The sequence below is a fragment of the Tenrec ecaudatus genome, chromosome 15 (assembly GCF_050624435.1).
Source record: "Tenrec ecaudatus isolate mTenEca1 chromosome 15, mTenEca1.hap1, whole genome shotgun sequence".
NCBI lineage: Eukaryota > Metazoa > Chordata > Mammalia > Afrosoricida > Tenrecidae > Tenrec > Tenrec ecaudatus.
The window spans coordinates 115,876,457-115,894,190 of NC_134544.1; the positions used below are offsets into that span (position 1 = coordinate 115,876,457).

General features: G+C 39.9%; 1 protein-coding gene across 1 annotated transcript in view; it reads left to right on the plus strand.

Moving 5' to 3' along the window:
* The window catches only part of RAB31 (RAB31, member RAS oncogene family), a 161,141-nt gene that overhangs the window by 41,771 nt on the left and 101,636 nt on the right, over nucleotides 1-17,734 (plus strand). Inside the window, exon 2 of the mRNA XM_075533041.1 lies at nucleotides 14,777-14,856. Within this exon, the coding sequence (XP_075389156.1) occupies nucleotides 14,777-14,856 (80 nt within the window). The remainder of the gene's footprint in view (nucleotides 1-14,776; nucleotides 14,857-17,734) is intronic.

Below are 17,734 nucleotides of genomic sequence, written 5' to 3' on the forward strand. Positions count from 1 at the left end.
GGAGAACAGGTCTCTTGCCCATCTCTTTCCTGCTTGGATTCAGTGTCTGACTGCTGGGGTCGGTCGGTGGCCCATGTGGTCTCCTGATCCTGGGAGCTACTGGTGCCTTGCCATGTTCCTGTTGTCCTTGGATCCATGCAACTCCGCACCCAACAGCCTGTGATCTCCCAGCTTCCCAAGTTGCTTTCTTGGCTTGTAGCTACATTAACCTGTGTGGCTTCCAGCTAGCGTCTTACTTGAGTTCGGCTGGGTTGGTCTGCTTCCTTCATAGAAATCTCTTTCTTATACATATGAGTGTCACTGGTTTTGTTTCTCTAGAAAACTCAGCTTAACATGCCATTTAAAAATCTCTGTCCTGCTGGCATGAATTATTTATTTCACAATTGCCTCTTCCCATTCTCTTATGAATTCCGTTTATGTTCCTTGCATCTGCAAAACCCATGCAGGGAAGCTCTGCCCACAAATCCAGCATGGATTCCCAGTTTTGTTCTTTGTTTTCATATATCTTATATGTGTGGTCCCACCTAGTCATTTTGTGGGAATTACAAAGACTGGCTAGAGGATCCATATCAAGTTTAATGCAGTATACCACAGTTGAACTATTTAGAACTCAGATGTAGACTAAAGATGGTTTTAGTGTTGGGAAATAATTAGGAGATGGAGACCAGAGAATTGACCCAATTTCATTTCTTACCAGCCTTATGACTACTGGGTCTCAAGTTTTTATCTTTAAAATGGGAATAACAATACCTCACATAATCTTGTGGAGATCAAACATAAGAATAAATGCATATATTCTGTATATCATAAAGTCCACTAAAATGTAAGATTAAAGTTGTTATTGTTGTTAGGTGCTGTTAAGTTGGTACTGACTCAGTGACCCTGTGTACAACAGAATGAAACACCACCCAGCCCTGTGCCATCCTCACAATTGTTCTATGTTTGAGCCCATTGTTACAGCCACTGTGTCAATTCAACTATCAAGAGTCGCCTTTTTTGCTGTCTTCCACTTTACTGAGCATGTTGTCCTCCTCCAGGGAATGTTCTCTCCTGATAGCATGCCCCAAGTATGTGAGATGATTTTCACCACCCTTGCCTCTAAGAAACATTCTGACTGTTCTTCTTCTAAGACAGATCTGTTTGTTCTTTTGGCAGGCCATAGTGTTTTAATTAATGTTATCTGCTTTACTTCCTGAGTTCAAATATCCACTGCAATAGTTAAATAGAACTTTCAAACAATTCATGCTTACTAAGGAAGTTAACAAGTTGTAATGACAGTGAGAAAGGCTCACTTGGTTATCAGGACCTGTTACAAAGTTCTGTCAAATCTGCTAGTAAGTGCCCAAAGCACCATGCCACTACGCTATAAGCCTCCACCAGAAGACCGTATGGGTCAGTAAGCCCAGTCCCTGAATTAAATGCCAGAGGCACCCCATTCCAGTGAGCCTCAGCCCAAAGGCACTCAGCTCCACTACTGTGCGTCAATAAGTCCAATGTCCCCAATTATGTGCCCAGAGGCACTCCCACTCCACAAGCCAACCTCCTGCACAAAGTATTTATGGGAAAATTTTACTTTCTTTTAATTCAGTTTCCCTCTCATTTTTTGAACCCTCCTTGTATATCCTATTCAGTTGCCTGTGCTTAACATTGCTTCTGGTGTGGTTGAGCCATTTAATATACGCAGTCCCTGGATTATGATCAGATCTGTTTCTTAGAGTGTCTTTAAGTTGAATTTTTAGGTAAATTGGGATAGGAGCATATAATTCTTAATTGACCATACTTTGGTGCAAGAAAAGTAACCCTGGTGATGGTTAATAAGAGTTGGAATGCTAACCCGTAAGGTCAGCAGTTCAACCCACCAATCAGGTCTCAGGAGAAATAGAGGCGATATAAAGACTTAGAGCTCTTAAATCCTATATAATATGAATTGACTTTATGGCATGGGTGGGTTACTGCAAGAAAGTAGTACTGGTGACACATTGGGCTGCTTGCCGCAACTTTGCTGGTTCAAACGCACTACGGGAAAAAGACAAACCTTTCTGCCCTGCTAAGATTTATAATCTCAGAAATCTTAGGGGTTTTAAGTTTAGTGCAAAAAGGAGAAGTGGTAGCAGTGATTAAGGTCCTGACTTCTAACCATAAGATTTACACTTCGAACTCACCAGCCACTTGCAGGAGAAAAATGTGACCATCTGCTTTTGTAAAGATTTACAGCCATAGTAACATTATAAGTCAGTTCTTTGTCCTACAAGGTTTTTAATGAGTCAGAATTAGCTGAATGGCCATACATTTGGCTTTTGGCTTTAGAACAAGAAAATGTTTGAAATATTTTGAATGATTTAGAAGCACATGCATCAAGTGAAGGTGATTCTGATGAATATATGGCGAGTAGGAGTTGGTTCAATTATTTCAACATAATGGCAATTTTTTAAAAGATCATTTTATTGGAGGCTCTTACAACTCTTATAACAGTCCATACATCAGTTGTATCTAGCATATTTGTACATATGTTGCCATCATTACTTTCTAGACATTTGCTTTCTATTGAGCCCTTGGTCATGACCCCTGGATAAATTATTATTTTCATATCTTACACCGGCTGCTGTCTCCCTTCCCCCATGGTTTCTATTATTCACCCCCCTGGTGGGTGGTGGTGGTTATGTGCTGATCACTGTGATTGGTTCCTTCTTCCTTCCCTCCTCCTGCCCATCTGCTATCGCTACTCCCATTCCTGTTCCTGAATTCTGTAATGGCAAATTTATATAAACATTCAAGAACAAGTAGGAATTGCCCGTAAGTCAGATATTCTTAACTTGTGGACTTACTATACATATCTAGCGACTGGAATTGTAAATTCATCATCACACCTGTTCACATCTCCTGAATTTGTCACTTGATCGGAAGCCCAGATGATATTTTGAAGAGGTAGCAGATAGAATTCTAGAGGGGAAGAGTCCTGGCTCCCAAGGCACATACCAGGTTTAATTGCTTAACCTCCTGAGCCTGTTTTCCAATCAAGAGTAATATTATGAAGAAATGAAGTGAGGCTTAAGAATCTGGGGACTAGGGGAACATTCTAGGGAGTCAAAGTACATAAGGAAAGAGGTATTTCTACATGTATCAGATGAAAGGAACTCATAAATAACCTCACTGGACTGCGCATTTCTACAATAAAGGGGTAGTAAAGATTCCTTGATTTGTATATGTTTGGGCCGGGTCCGGACTATGCGGTCCCCACCTCTAGCTTTCCAAGGAGCTTCTCCGGGCCGGGCCTGTACAGCCCCTTCCCTCAGTGTTCCGGGACGATTTACTCACAGACCACATCCTGACTCAGACCCTGCAACTGCAGCACCAGAAGGCTTTCCTTCCCCTTTCCAGTACATGCGGCCTTGGCTCAAGTCCTATATGTGTCCCACTGCCTCACTGCCAGGCGTGATTTCCCTGACCTAAGTCGTTGGGTCTCAGAACCCGCCCTGAGGCTCAAGATACCCACTCTCTGCTCTCCCTTTCCTTGTGGAAGTTCTTTCCCTGCCTCAATAAAATCTTTTTCAACTTCACATTCCTGGCTAAATTCTATCTCTGTTCCATGCCTCCATTTCCAACTTCTCATCTTGGTGCTGAAAGACCCGGGACCATCAGGTGGGGCCTCTGTCGCTCCGGCCCTCCTCTGACCGGTGTGCAGCCCCGTCCTCCGTTTTCAACCTCTCGGTAGAATGTGGAAAAGAAAATTCATTAACAAAATAAAGCCAGTTCCTGCTACGTTTTGACCCAAAAGCAAGTCAATATTTGACCACTTAAAATCCCGAAGTTCCCCAAAAGCAGAAGTAGCACACTTCCCAGATGATTTTACATGCAGTGTAAAAAAATAAAATAGTGGTTGAATTTAGCTGCTTCTGGAACTGTACTTCAAGTATATTTTGTGCTCCTAAAGATGAGCCTGAGATGTCACTTGTCCAACCTTCAACCTCCCAACCAGGGAGAGACATAGGCTTCTTGGCCCAGATATAAAATTTCTGTCCATTGTGCCAAGGAGACACTTGGATGTAGCTGCCACCACTTCACAGGAAGGGAGGTCATGTCCCTGATGCCCTACCAATCCTGATGCCCTACCTCCTGTAGGGCCCTGTCACGTGAAACTACAGAATCACACCACAGCCAAGCACCCAAAACTGTTTGCCTCTGTTTACCTGATTGTCTGGCTCTTAAAAAGAGCCCACTTTATTCCACTGCTAAGGGGTGACTTTCTGCATTCTTTCAACTGACTTCCTGCTTCTCTTCCACTAACTGGGGTGTGGCAGTTAAGGACCCATCTATGCAGGGAAAAGCCAGTGTGTGCTCTGCCCTTTGCCACACTCTCCCACAAGGCAATTGACTGCCTTTTCTATGGCCAATACTTCATTACCAATATCTTATGCGGTGAGGCAGTTGTGGTTTTGCCTTTTTTCCCCCCGTCCCTTTATTTATCAAGCATGCTAGTATACATTAAACGACAGCAAGTAAGACCCTTATAGAATCCCGTCAGGACTTTGTTACCAAAAATATTTGTAAATGAAGAAACAAACACCTGAGAATTGCAAAATAGGTCTGTTGGCACCATATTCACACATGACCCCACACCAAGTTTGTTTTTTCTCCCTTGTTTTCTGCTTAGAATTTTTCATGTTACATTCACATCTGTTCATACCTGTATTTATATCTTACTTGTGTCACTCTCAAATGTATCATAACAAATGTACAGCATTTTTGTTTATGTACTAGAAGTTACTAAAAAACAAAACTAGCAAAAACATTTTGAGTTTGTTCTAGATTAAGTGAAACTTCAAAAAAAAAAGTAATACTATACATCTCTCTTAGGATTGGGTTAGAGGTTAAATGAGATTATGTAAGTTAACCAGAGCTTCAAACTTGTTCTTCCAGAAACTGGGATGACTGGAATTTCCAAATTGTAGGTGCCTGGAATGATAATTAGACGGGATATTATGGCAATGCCCTGTTAGAAGTTTGATCTCCCTTTTAGAAAATGGGCAGCATTTGTTTTGTATAGCAACTAGCTCTCTTGCTGGAAACAGCAGTGCCCTGCTCAAAGATGGCAGCCCCATTGATTGCATATTACTCCTCCTAGCACCTGGCAAGAATTCAGTCCTCCCGTATTAGGTTCACTACACTTACTATGGAAAAGCTCACTGTACTATTCTGAGCTCGCATTCCAGGCCTTTGACCCATATATTTTTTTAAATTTCTGGTCACTGTTCCTAATCAAGTTTCCCACATATTGCAAATTCTTTTTTTTTCCTTTTAAAAAATCATTTTATTGGGGGCTTGTACAACTCTTATCACAATCCATAGGTCTATCCATTGTATCAAGTTCATTTCTACATTTGTTGCCAGCATCTTTCTCAAAACATTTGCTTTCTACTTGAGCCCTTGGTATCAGTTCCTCATTTTTACCCCTCCCTCCCCACCACCCCCTCTGTAATGAACCCTTGATAATATTTTTTCATGCCTTACACTGTCTGATGTCCTCTTTCGCCCACTTTTCTTTTGGCTGGCCCCCAGGGAGGGGGGTTATAAGTAGATCCTTGTGATCAATCAGTTCCCCCTTTCTACCCTACCTTCCCCTTATCCTCCTGGTCTCCCTACTCTCATTATCGGTCCTGAGGGGTTTATCTGTCCTGGATTCCCTGTGTTTCCAGTTCTTATCTGTACCGGTGTACATCCTCTGGTCTAGCTGGACTTGTAAGGTAGAATTGGGGTCATGATATTGAGGGGAGGGGCGAAGAATTAAAGAACTAGAGGAAAGTTGTGTATGTCATCAGTGCTATACTCTACCATGACTGGCTGCACCATAACTGGCTCGTCTTCTTCCTGCGACCCTTCTGTAAGGGGATGTCCAGTTGCCTACAGATGGGCTCTGGGTCTCTACTCTGGACTCCCCATCATTCATAATGGTAGGATTTTTTGTTCTTTGTTGCCTGGTACCTGATCCCATCGACACCTCATGATCACACAGGCTAGTGTGCTTCTTCCATGTGGGCTTTGTTGCTTCTCAGCTAGATGGCCACTTGTTTATCTTCATGTCTTTAAAACTCAAGATGCTATATCTTTTGATAGCCGGGTACCATCAGCTTTCTTCACCATATTTGCTTATGCATCCACTTTGTGTTCAGCGGTTGTGTTGGGAAGGTGAGCATCATGGAATGCTAGTTTAATAGAACAAAGTGTACTTGCATTGAGGGAGTACTTGAGTAGAGGTCCAATGTCCATTTGCTACCTTAACACTAAGCATATAAATATATGCACATAGATCTATTTCCCCATCATCATATAAATATATTTACATATGTATATGCTTGTATTTAGACCTCTATAAATGCCCCTTGCCTCCTAGTTCTTTCCTCTATTTCCTTTTACTTTCTTCTTGTCCCACTATCGTGCTCAGCCTTCATTTGGGTTTCAGTAATTCCTCTTGGTTACATTTTCCTTGATCAAGCCCTAGCAGGCCCCCTACACCCTCCTTGCCATTGATTTTGGATCATTTGTTGTTCCTTTGTCCCTGGGTTTGTTAACACCCACTTCGTTTCCTCCGCCTCCCCCTCTCCCATGTTCCCCTGGAACCTTTGGTCCCATTGTTTTCTCCTTCAGATTGTTTATCCTGTCTCTTATCTAGATAGACCTGCAGAGATAATAGTATGCACAGAAAACAAGACAGTAAAACAAACCAACAAAAGAAAACAAAGCAACAACAAACCAATGACAACAATAAAAAAGAAAAACCTGTAAATAGTTCCAGGTCTGCTTGTTGACCTTTAAGAGTATTTTCAGATCCAGTCTGATGGGGTGCCACACCCTGGCCCTAAAGTCTATTTTTGGTACTCCCTTGGGAATTCCTTGCTCTGCTCCCTTTGCTGTTCTGTTACACGCCCTTAGTGTTTTGCGTCCATGTGGTAGGGTCGGATCGGGCACGTTTCCCCGCACTGTGTCTCCAGCATTGTCCCCCATAGGGATATCGGTCAATGAGGGATGTCGTGTCTCATTGTGGGGCCAACCATATGGTCCTCTCTGCATTGGCTGCTCTGAGCAGGGATATCGTCCTCAAGGCTTGGTGGGCCATGATGTACTCCACTCTCTCTTCCTCCCCCTTCATTTGCTCCTGTGTGCTCTGATTAGACATGTCTCTCTCCCTGAGCTGTAGCTTCAGTGCTGTCCGCTGAAGTAAATTCCTCTGGGGGGACACAATGAAACTTCTAGTTCATTCTGGTTTTACTCCATTTGTCATGACTGAACCAATTTTGAACTGGTTTAAAGCTTTGAATTTAACCCAGTATCTCACAAAGTGAAACAGAAAAATGTTAACTATTACTACCACTATTAATAGCATAATAATTTTATAATAGTTTATTGATAATTGTGATACCAAAACCAGTTCCCTGACTCATATGTTTCAGAGAGCTGCTCCATTTTTTTTGACAAAGAACAAAACAAAACACTTCACAAAAGAAAGGCTTGTAGTTCGTTCAAGGATCGTTAGCTGCTCCATTTTCAATGACTTTTTAAAAATACTTTTATTGAATCATAATTTACCATGTCAAACAATTTAATAGCTCAATCATATTAAAAAGGATTGTGAAATCATCATCATAATCAACTTTGGAACATTTTCTTCCTTCTTTTACCCACTGCTGTTGACTCCCCATTTTCCCCAACTTCCCCTTCAGAGTCCCCACGTAATTATTAGTCCAGTTACTGTCTTCATAAATCTACCCATATTGACTTCCCTGTAGGGAAAAATATACAAAGACCAAAGCAAAAAATGACCTAGCACCAAGGACCAAATAGGCAGATGAAAACCTCAGTGGAAAAGAAAACAGAGGTTATTAAAAGACAAAATAATTTCAAAATGACTCCAGCCTAACTATAGCGGCTATAATTTCCTTTATAGTGCTCCTTATGACTTTGTTTTGGAGTAGATTACCAAACTTTTTCCCCCCTGGTGATTCTGGGTGGACTCAAACCTCTTAGCATTCAGTTCACATATAATCATGTTATCAATTTGTATTACCCAGGGATTCAGAACCTGAAAAATGACACAGAACCTAAAAATCTATTGCTTCATCTTGCCTTGATGCCCTTTGTCTCCTAGTTCTTTCCTCTATTTCCTTATACTTTTCTCTTGACCCACTATCATGTTCAGCCTTCATTTGGGTTTCAGTCATTCCTCTCAGTTACATTGCCTTTGATCAAGCCCTACCAGGCCTCCTACACCATCCTCGCCATTGATTTTGGATCACTTGTTCTCTTGATTCCTGGGTTTGTTAACACACACTCACCACCACCCCCTACCTCCCCTTGGAACCATTGGTCTCATTGTTTTTTTCTCCAAATTGTTTATTCTGCCTATCTTATTTAGATAGACCTGTAGAACAGAGTGTTCATGCGTTGAGGAAGTACTTGATTAGAGGCCCAATGTCTGTCTGCTACCTTAATACTTAACATAAATATATGTAAACAGATCTATATCCGTATCATTATACATTAATGTATTTACATATGTACATTCCTGTATTTATACCTCTATTAATATCTTTTACCTTCTAGTTCTCCTATTTCCTTTTACTTGCCCTCTGTCTCACTATCATGTTCAACCTTCATTCGGCTCTCAGTAATTCCTCTTAGCTACATTGCACTTGATCGAGCCCCACCAGGCATTCTCTACTGTACTCTCTACCGATTTTAGATACTTGCTATTCTCTTGTCCTTGGGTTTCTTAACTCTATCCTTCCTTCCCCCCACCTTCTCCTCTCCCATGTCCCCTCTGGAACAATCGGTCCCACTTTTTTCTCCTCGGGGTTGTTTATCCTGCCTATTTTGTATAGATAGGCATGGGGTTGGTGTGGGGAAGCATATATACACAGTTCCAAATGTGTCTGTTCCTTATGAATGTTTTCCAATCTTTACCCAAAAAAAGATTACCTTTCCTTTGAGGTGCCTCTGGGTGAACTTGAACCTCACATCATTTTAGTAGCAGCCATTTGCCCCACTGCTGGGTTCTCAGAGCAGGATCTTCTGGTTGTAATAGATTTGCCTAGGATTTACTATTCTTTATTTAAAAAGTAAGAAACCCCACTCAAGATAAGAAAATTTTCCCTTGGTTTCTACTAATTTGTAGTGCTTAGAATTTTACTTACTAGTAACTTAAAGTTTTTGGTTTATGATTTTATAATTACAAATTTAAAAAAACTTGGGACTCTGATGGCCTAGTTGATTGTAAAGTTAGCAGTTTGCAACTACCATGCGCTTTGTGGGAGAAAAGAGATGCTTTCTTATCTCATAGAGATTTACCTCCTCAGAAACCCACCACGGCAATTCTCCTTTTTCCTATAATATTGTCAGAATGAAAACCAACTTGATGGCAGTGAGAATTACATGCAATTTACATATGGTTAATAAATGTGACAGTTCACACTGCAAAAGTCGTCATCTCAAAGTGAATGGTTCTTTGCAGAATTATTAGCACAAAATAGTAACATATATAATAGGAATATCATTTGGGAGAAATGGGAGAATCCATGTTTGAACAAGTAGATATTTCAAATATTGCTAGACTTTAACACATACCCGACTTTAAGCAAACAAATGAGAATGAAGCTGATTATCGCACTGGGAAATTCTTACTATACTTTCTTCCTACTTGATGGGATCAGAATTGATTTTAATTGATACCTTCCCAGCAGTCAGTAATATGCACCCCCTCTTCACTGGTAAAACATAGGGATATCTTTCAGAGTACATGGTACTACTGAATAATTTGAATAAGAGACTTGTTAGTTGTTGTGTCCATTCCAACTCATGGCAACCTCTTGTAGAGGACAACTGCCCCATAGGAAGTAGATAGATCAGCAGGCCTCTCTTCTGAGATGCCTCTGCGGTATTCAAACCGCCAACCTTTTAGCTAGTGTTTGAGTGCTTAATTCTTTGAGCTGCCTAGGAGTACTGATAGGAAAGTAGGAATGAAAATAATAAAAGTGTTCCTTGTGAGTTTTAGAAAGTTATTCTTTGTTTTTAAAGAAATTAACATTTGCCAGGGAGGCTGATGTAACTTGTGAGAATCTTAAGAAGACTATACTGGAACTCAGAACATTTGGTTCAGACTCTTATCAATTAGATGTGTGACCTCAAGGAAGTCACGCAGCTTCCTCTTTTGCAAACTAGAATCTTAGGTAAGAAGAAATTTCTAAAGTCTTACGAAATGGAAATATTTATAAATACGTATGTTTCTATCAGTCCACCAGAAAGAGTATAGCGTTGAAAGAATGCTGAGCAGCCTGGCCTGATTGTCCCTCATTCTTTTCTTTTAACCAGGAGTGTCTTGGTCCCCAAATCTCCCCACCCCCACCCCGCTAGATTTTTCTGCTTTAACCTTTGTGTTATCACATGTGAGTGTTGTAACTCGCCCAGCATTTTTCTTGGTTCTGTGTGTCTCAGTCTGAATGTGGTTCCATCTGGAAAGGCAATCACAGACCCGAGTGATTCATGGAAAGTGTCTATTATCTTGGCTCTGGCCTATCCTGGAGCCCACAGCTCAGCAAACCTTATACAGGCCTGCTGAGGAAAGACAAGCGACTGTGGGAAAAATGAGACCCAGGAGGAGGGCGCTGCAGCTGATTCCTGGAGCTGTCACAAAGCCACTAACTAGCCAATGGCAGTGGTTTCTTTCTTTCTTTCATTGTACAAATACTTTCTCTTCTGAGACAAACTAAAAGTTTTTTAGCCTACTGTCCTGTCATATTTTATAAGACAAAAATCTAATTAAATTGAGACAAAGAAAAAAAACACTGGCTGTGTATTTGGCTGGGTCTATTCAAACTGCAAAAGGTATTTTCTTCTTATTTAAATAGCTTAGATCATTTGTAGAAAACAGTGAGAAGAACTGAATAACTTACGAGATGTTTAATTTTCCTTCTTCAAGATTATTTTGAGTGCAGGGTTTTTTAATTTGTTGGCTGCGTTGGGGATTTGTGGTCAGTTGTTTTGGGCAGAGTAAATTAATAGATTCCAGAATAGCGATTCTTAGAGCAGAGGCCTAACTGTTAGGATCCACAATCTTGTCCAAAAACCCTTTCCACGTGGACTATGGCAGATAGAGTTAATTAAAAAAAAAAGGTTTCCTGTATGTGAAATCCATGACAGGCAAATCCATAGGGACAGTAACTGAACTAATAGTACCTGAGGGCGTGGCAGGGGAGACTTCAGGGGACCAGGGAGCTAGTAACAATGAGGACAAGAAGAAAGCAAATGTTCTAAAGTTGACTGTGGCGATGTACCCATTCATTTCATCTCCCTTTTGGCCTATTTTAAAGTTGCCCTAATTTTTAATATTTTCTACTTTCTTTTCAATTGAAATTTTCCTCTATTTTATTTTGTTATTGTTAGGGGAGTTTTTTGGTCTTTTTTTCTGTATGTGAAATCCAGGCTAGGTAGATTTATAGAGACAATAATTGAATTAAAAGTTCCTTGGGGGTGGTGCATATGAGGGTTGGAGGTACAGGGAATCCAGGGTGGATGATACCTTCAGGACCAAGGGTGTGAGGGACGATGCTGGGAGAGAGGAGGGCGAGTGGGTTGGAAAGGGGGAACTGATTACAAGGATCCACATGTGACCTCTTCCCTGGGAGAGGGACAGCAGAGAAGGGGGGAAGGGAGACTCCGGATAGGGCAAGATATGACAAAACAACGATGTATAAATTACCAAGGGCATATGAGGGAGGGGGGAATGGGGAGGGAGGGGGAAAATAAAAAAGAGGACCTGATGCAAGGGGCTTAAGTGGAGAGCAAATGCCTTGAGAATGATTGGGGCAGGGAATGTATGGATGTGCTCTATACAATTGATGTATGTATATGTATGGATTGTGGTAAGAGTTGTATGAGTCCCTAATAAAATGTAAAAAAAGAAAAGAGGAGAAAAAATGATTAGGGCAAAGACTGTACAGATGTGCTTTATACAATTGATGTATGTATATATATGAACTGTGAAAAGAATTGTATGAGCCCCAATAAATTGTTAAAAAAAAAAAGTTCCTTGGGGGTCTGGCGGGGGGAAGTTGGGGAGAAAAGGGAACTAGTAATGAGTACAAAAAAGAAGAAAATGCTCTAAAATTTATTGTAGTAATGATTGTGCAACTTTTCTTGATATGACTGGGCTATTTTATTGTTTGATATGTGGTTTATGTGCCAATAAAACTGCTTAAAAAGAAAATTTAAAAACAAAACAAAAAACTCTTTTCTACCAGGGGCCAACTGAGAGCACAGAGTTTGAATCCTAGAGTTGAAAGGAGGCAGGAGGGCATTATGAAGGAGTGGTTTCCACATCTTGGCACTAAGGAGAGACTAGAATAAGCTGAAGGATACTCAGTAAGGCAAAGTAGTACCAAAGCCTGGAAGGTGACCATCGGTCGTTGGACCCTGGTGTTCCCTTGCCTCCATGTGTGATGTATTGACTGTTCTGATTTGTGTCAAGGACTCATCACTGCCCTAGAGCGCTGAAGAGAGGGCCTGCTTCTGACAGTAAGGAATTGCGCACTCTGTAACCTGTGGAATGCTGAGCTCAGTGAATAATGCCTGTTGGATGAATGAAGTGCCTGCACCCTGAGAAAGGAAATTCCAGTACTATAACCAAGGAGATTAGCTACATAGCGAAATTGGCAATTTAAAACAGGAAGTTGGTGAAATGCTGTATTTCTTGATAAATGTTTAAAATATAATTTAAATCTTAAATTCCTTTAAAAAGTAGACTTAAATAATTTCTGTAAACTTTCAGTGTCTTGTAAGTATGTATCTGAATTTAATAAAATTATCAACTTTAAATTTGAATTAGGTTTTATGAAACACATTAAAATTCATATTTGATAGACTAACACATCCAATAGATTTCAGCCTTGTATTTTCTTATCTTCCAAATATTACTAGTTTAACCTTTTAATTGTGGAGGTTGAGATCTTTGGGGTAGGGGTGTGATACCACGCAATGACATCAACCCTAGTGACGTAACTGTGTCATAATCCTGTTTCAAATTTCTGTGGTATTGAGCGCGAAGATCTACCTATTTACAAAAGATTTTAAAAACTATCAAGAGTTGTGATTTGGAGAAGTGTGTTTGAGACATTAGCTGGAATCCATTCCGTGCAGCTCAGAAATAGCAATAACATTGATTTGGAACCTTAGTGGCTGATGTTTTAATTCTGTTCTCACCTCTGAAATCCAAGCATTGGTTTACACATTGCACATAAACAGAGTGAATGCTGTGTTTTATTATGGCTTCCAAGCACAAGTGAAGTCCACAATCACTGAGATTTTTGACTTTCTGAAGAATAAGACTGTGATGAATAGCACAAATCAAGGCCCCTCTTGCCTGAAACTGGCTGGAATTATTCACACACAATGGCAGGAGTGGGAGTAGAAATAATTCAAAATAAAGTCCAGTTGTTATTTTAAACCTCAGTTCACATTTCATTGTCTGAAAAGAAACATGCTTCTCTTAATTTCAATGTTTTCTCTTTGATCTTGTCTTTTAAATGTATACTTTTAAGAGAGTTATTTTGCTATATTCCCTAAATTTGTCTTTCTTTTTCTCTCAATTTGAGACTTCAAAATGTCCCCATGATCCATCTAAATAGGAACATATTGATGTGACTTTTACTTTGAAGGTGCCACCTTTGGTAACCTTTCCTTTGCCCTCCCTTCCATCTCTCACAGAAGATGCTAGAAATGGAGGGTGATTGCTCTATTTTGGGGATTGTTTTCTGGATATATCTTCTATCTCTTCTTTTGAAATTTTCAGTTTTTCTAATGTATTTTTAAATTTAAAGTGGATGATCTTATTCTTTGAATAATCTTTTGCATTAGTTTTCGGTGATTTTCATATGGGTAAAAATGGTTAAAAAAATTCTTGAGATTAAGCTGAAGACATGCTGGGAGTCTGTGGCTCAAATTGGCATGCTTACCGGTCTATCTTCACCTTCTGTACAAGCTTTAGCTTTTTCTTTCTCTGTTACCATTTGTCCAACTGCTTGTCATCCCTTGGACTTACTGATATCGCTTGTCTGGTGTTGTCTCTTTTTCTTTGTCCATGACCTTGTGAACTTGTGTCTTTAGTCCTCAAACCATATTACAAGGATTTTGAAAGGGGGTATATATAAACATATGTGTGTGATTTCCAATATATATATATATATACCTTTATCCTATAATCAGTGTAAAGATTTAATTCACAGTGTAAGATCTGAGATGAGACTTTTACATAATTAAGCAAAATTGGAAGTTATTTTGCAGCAAACATGTTCTTAAGAGAAAATATTAAAGAAATGTACAAATTAGAATTCCTTATTTCATAGGGTGATACTTAGAAAAATAGACAGTGCATTTGTTTAGCACTAAAAGTTTTGAACAAAATCTATTCTGTCAAAACAATGTGATGGGTTACCATAGTTATTCTTCTAAAACCTTCTAAAAATCTCCAAATTTTTGGAGATGCATTTATTGTGAGCAGGTACTTCTAGGTGAATTATGGAGCGTGTTTCTAAAACTTACATTACCTAATCTCTTCTATCGGTGAAATAAATACACCTGTAGTATACAAAATACTGGTAAGAAATAGAAGATAATATCTTTTTTCCTCCCTTGAGTACATTAACATGAAAACCAAATTTATCCTGTTTGTGTTTACTCTGGGTCAGAATTTGGCCTGGTTGATCCTGATGGTTGTATTCTCACTTCCTTCCAGGACACCGGGGTTGGAAAATCAAGCATTGTGTGCCGGTTTGTCCAGGATCACTTTGACCACAACATTAGCCCAACTATTGGGTAAGTTTTGTGTGTTATTCTTCACATTTTTATTTTTGAAGGACTCAAGAAATTACCTTTAGGTAGGGCACACATTTCATCCAAGCCAATGAAAGTCAGCCCAATGATAACAGTTGGATGGACAGAGATTCAAGGACTTCCAAGCACGGGTCCTGGGCTTTTCATCTTCCTGTGTTACTGTTTTCTTGGCCAGCTTTTCTCATGCTACAACTGAAGATTATTTCCTTCGCCTCCAGGAGTGCCGTTTTGTGAATTGTACCTGGTGAATTTACAGGTGGGAAATCATCTACAGGATGAGTCCTCCAAAGCCCTTCTTTAATTTGCCTGCTGAGTGCTCCCTAGAGTGCTGTCCACTAGCATCACAGCTGTCCAAATAGTCTGTGAGGCAGACTCATTCTCCTTTCTAGATGTACCAAAGGCCAGCATTTCCTCTTCCCTAATGCTTGGGGAGGAAGTGGCCATGGGCTGTTCAGTTCTCAGACCCAGACTTGGGAATGTTGATGGATTTCCGCATACATATGCTCTTTCCTGATGGACTCTGGCTAGATGTGCTTTTGGAGTGCTGTTTTGCAGGTGGTCACTTTTCATACTTTTAGATGTCAGCCTCATTATTCACCCTGAAGATATGCTCATTGCAGAGCAAGGTTTTACTTCCCTACGGAATCCTTCCCTGGAGGATTGATGAGGACAGGTGAGGTTGTCTGTGTACGAGGAAAGAAAAGAAAATTCAAGATAGAGAATAAGCATGTGGTTAAGGTTGTACAGGTGAAAGAATCTATCACATTTATATTTCTTAAGTGGTGTCAAAAACATGGTTACAAAAATGAAATTCAACATGGCTATATAGTCAGAACCACTCATAATTTCTCTCCCAAGAAAAACTTAAAAGCACTGGATCATTTTCCGGAGTCTGAGACCCAGGCCTCCCCTGAGGAACAGAAGCCCTTGCTGACTACATACATCTCAGTGACTCAGAGGGAGGAATCCCTGCAAAGAAGCCTATAAAACATCCAAGGATTCCTTGCTGCCCAGCAGGACAGCTGCCGAACCACCACTTTTCCTATCCCCTGCTCTCCAGGCCTTAGGGGTGAGCTGATGGCCCATTCCTCTTTGTTACTGCTTCTAATTAGCAATGCTTCCCCTGCATAATTGAGGAGAGGTTGAATATGAAATTAGGCAGGGAAATTCACAGGCTTCTGAGCCCTGTGCTGAGAGATCCCCACCTGCTCATTGCATGCCAGCTGGATAAGGGGAGAGTTAAGTTTGTTGTGGACTGACTCCCAACACCTGGCTGAAACTCTTGGGGACTGGACTGTGACAAAACTTCCCTGAAGCATCTGGAGGACTGACTGACCCTGTGCAGATGCCGAATTGAAAGGTCATGTATTAGGGGAGACAATTGGTGTGGCAATGCTTGAGTGTTTCTCTGTGCGAGTAGGATTCAAAGTGCTAACACCTGCCTGCCCAGAAGCCCACCCCCAAATAGAATCTGGGTCCAATTCTGACATACAGGGCTGATGAGACTAACTTTGGGGGGGCATGTTGTAACTCGTCTTTTCTCACCCCTGTTGTATTGATCTGGTTGATCATTGCCAGCCCTGAAACCCAGACTTTGACAGAGGCAATATTTAATTGTTTTCTACCTTTGGTTATTTCTGAGCATAGACCGATAGGAAACTTCCTGGCTACCTTTGACTACCCAGTTTCCATAACAGGTGTGTGGGAATTGCGATGACTCAGAGACAAATATTAAAAAAGCAAACAAACAATAATGCTGTGTCTCAAAAACAGCTGCCAATCTCTGCACTTTCAGAAACAAGAGAAAACAACCCAAATTAATTTTAACACATAGAGATGTGGACCCAGAGGTGCTCCTGGAGGAGAACAGAGTCATGGTCCGCCCATGAGGGAGATTACAGAAATGATCTCCAGTTACTTCAAGTGACTTGAAGATAAATTAGATAGAAATAAGGAAAAAATAGAAGTGACTATACAGTAACTGAAGAATGCTCGTTTTGACAAAATGAATGAAATGCTAAACATAATTCAGCAACTCCAAATAGAATTACAAAAGGCAAACACTGCAATATTAGAACTAGATAGCACTTTGAAAGAACAAAAGAGAATTGAAACGATGGAAACAAGAATTTTCAATTTAAAAAATAAATCTCTTGACACCAAAATACAAGAAGACCAATGATAAAGATTGATTCTTTGTCAAGTTATAAAAATGACCCAAAATTGTGAAATGTATGTTTTACAAATATCTCAGGACAGAAAGTAGAAATACTAACTAAAGAAAAAATAATTGATGAAGTATGAAGGGAGAATTTTCCTGATATTATGACAGAATATAAAGTAACTATTCAGGAAGTCAAAAGAACTCCAAACAGAATTGATCCCAAAAAATCCCCAAAGAGGCACATTATAATCAAATTTTCCAGTATGAAAAAAAACAATCCTAGTAGCAGCTTGGCAAAAAAGGGCAATCCATACAAAGGTCAACCAATAAGGATAAGTTCAGATTTCTCTACTGAAAAACCATACATGGAAGACTATGCATTGAGATATTAAAAAATCTGAAAGAAAAAAATGCCCACCAAGAATCTTATATCCTACAAAATTATTTCTCAGATATGAAAGAGAAATAAAATCATTTTCAGATAAGGAAACACTAAAGGAATTTTTAAAAATAAGACATTTACAAAAAATTATTAAAAGAAATTCTTTGAACAGAGAATCTGCAACAACAAACAGCAACCTGAAATTACTAGAGAAGACATTATTATGGAGAAATCATTGAAGTAGTACACAAAGTGAAACAGAGCTAAACAAATCAAAATAAGGAGCTATAGATAACAATTCCATAATGAAGACC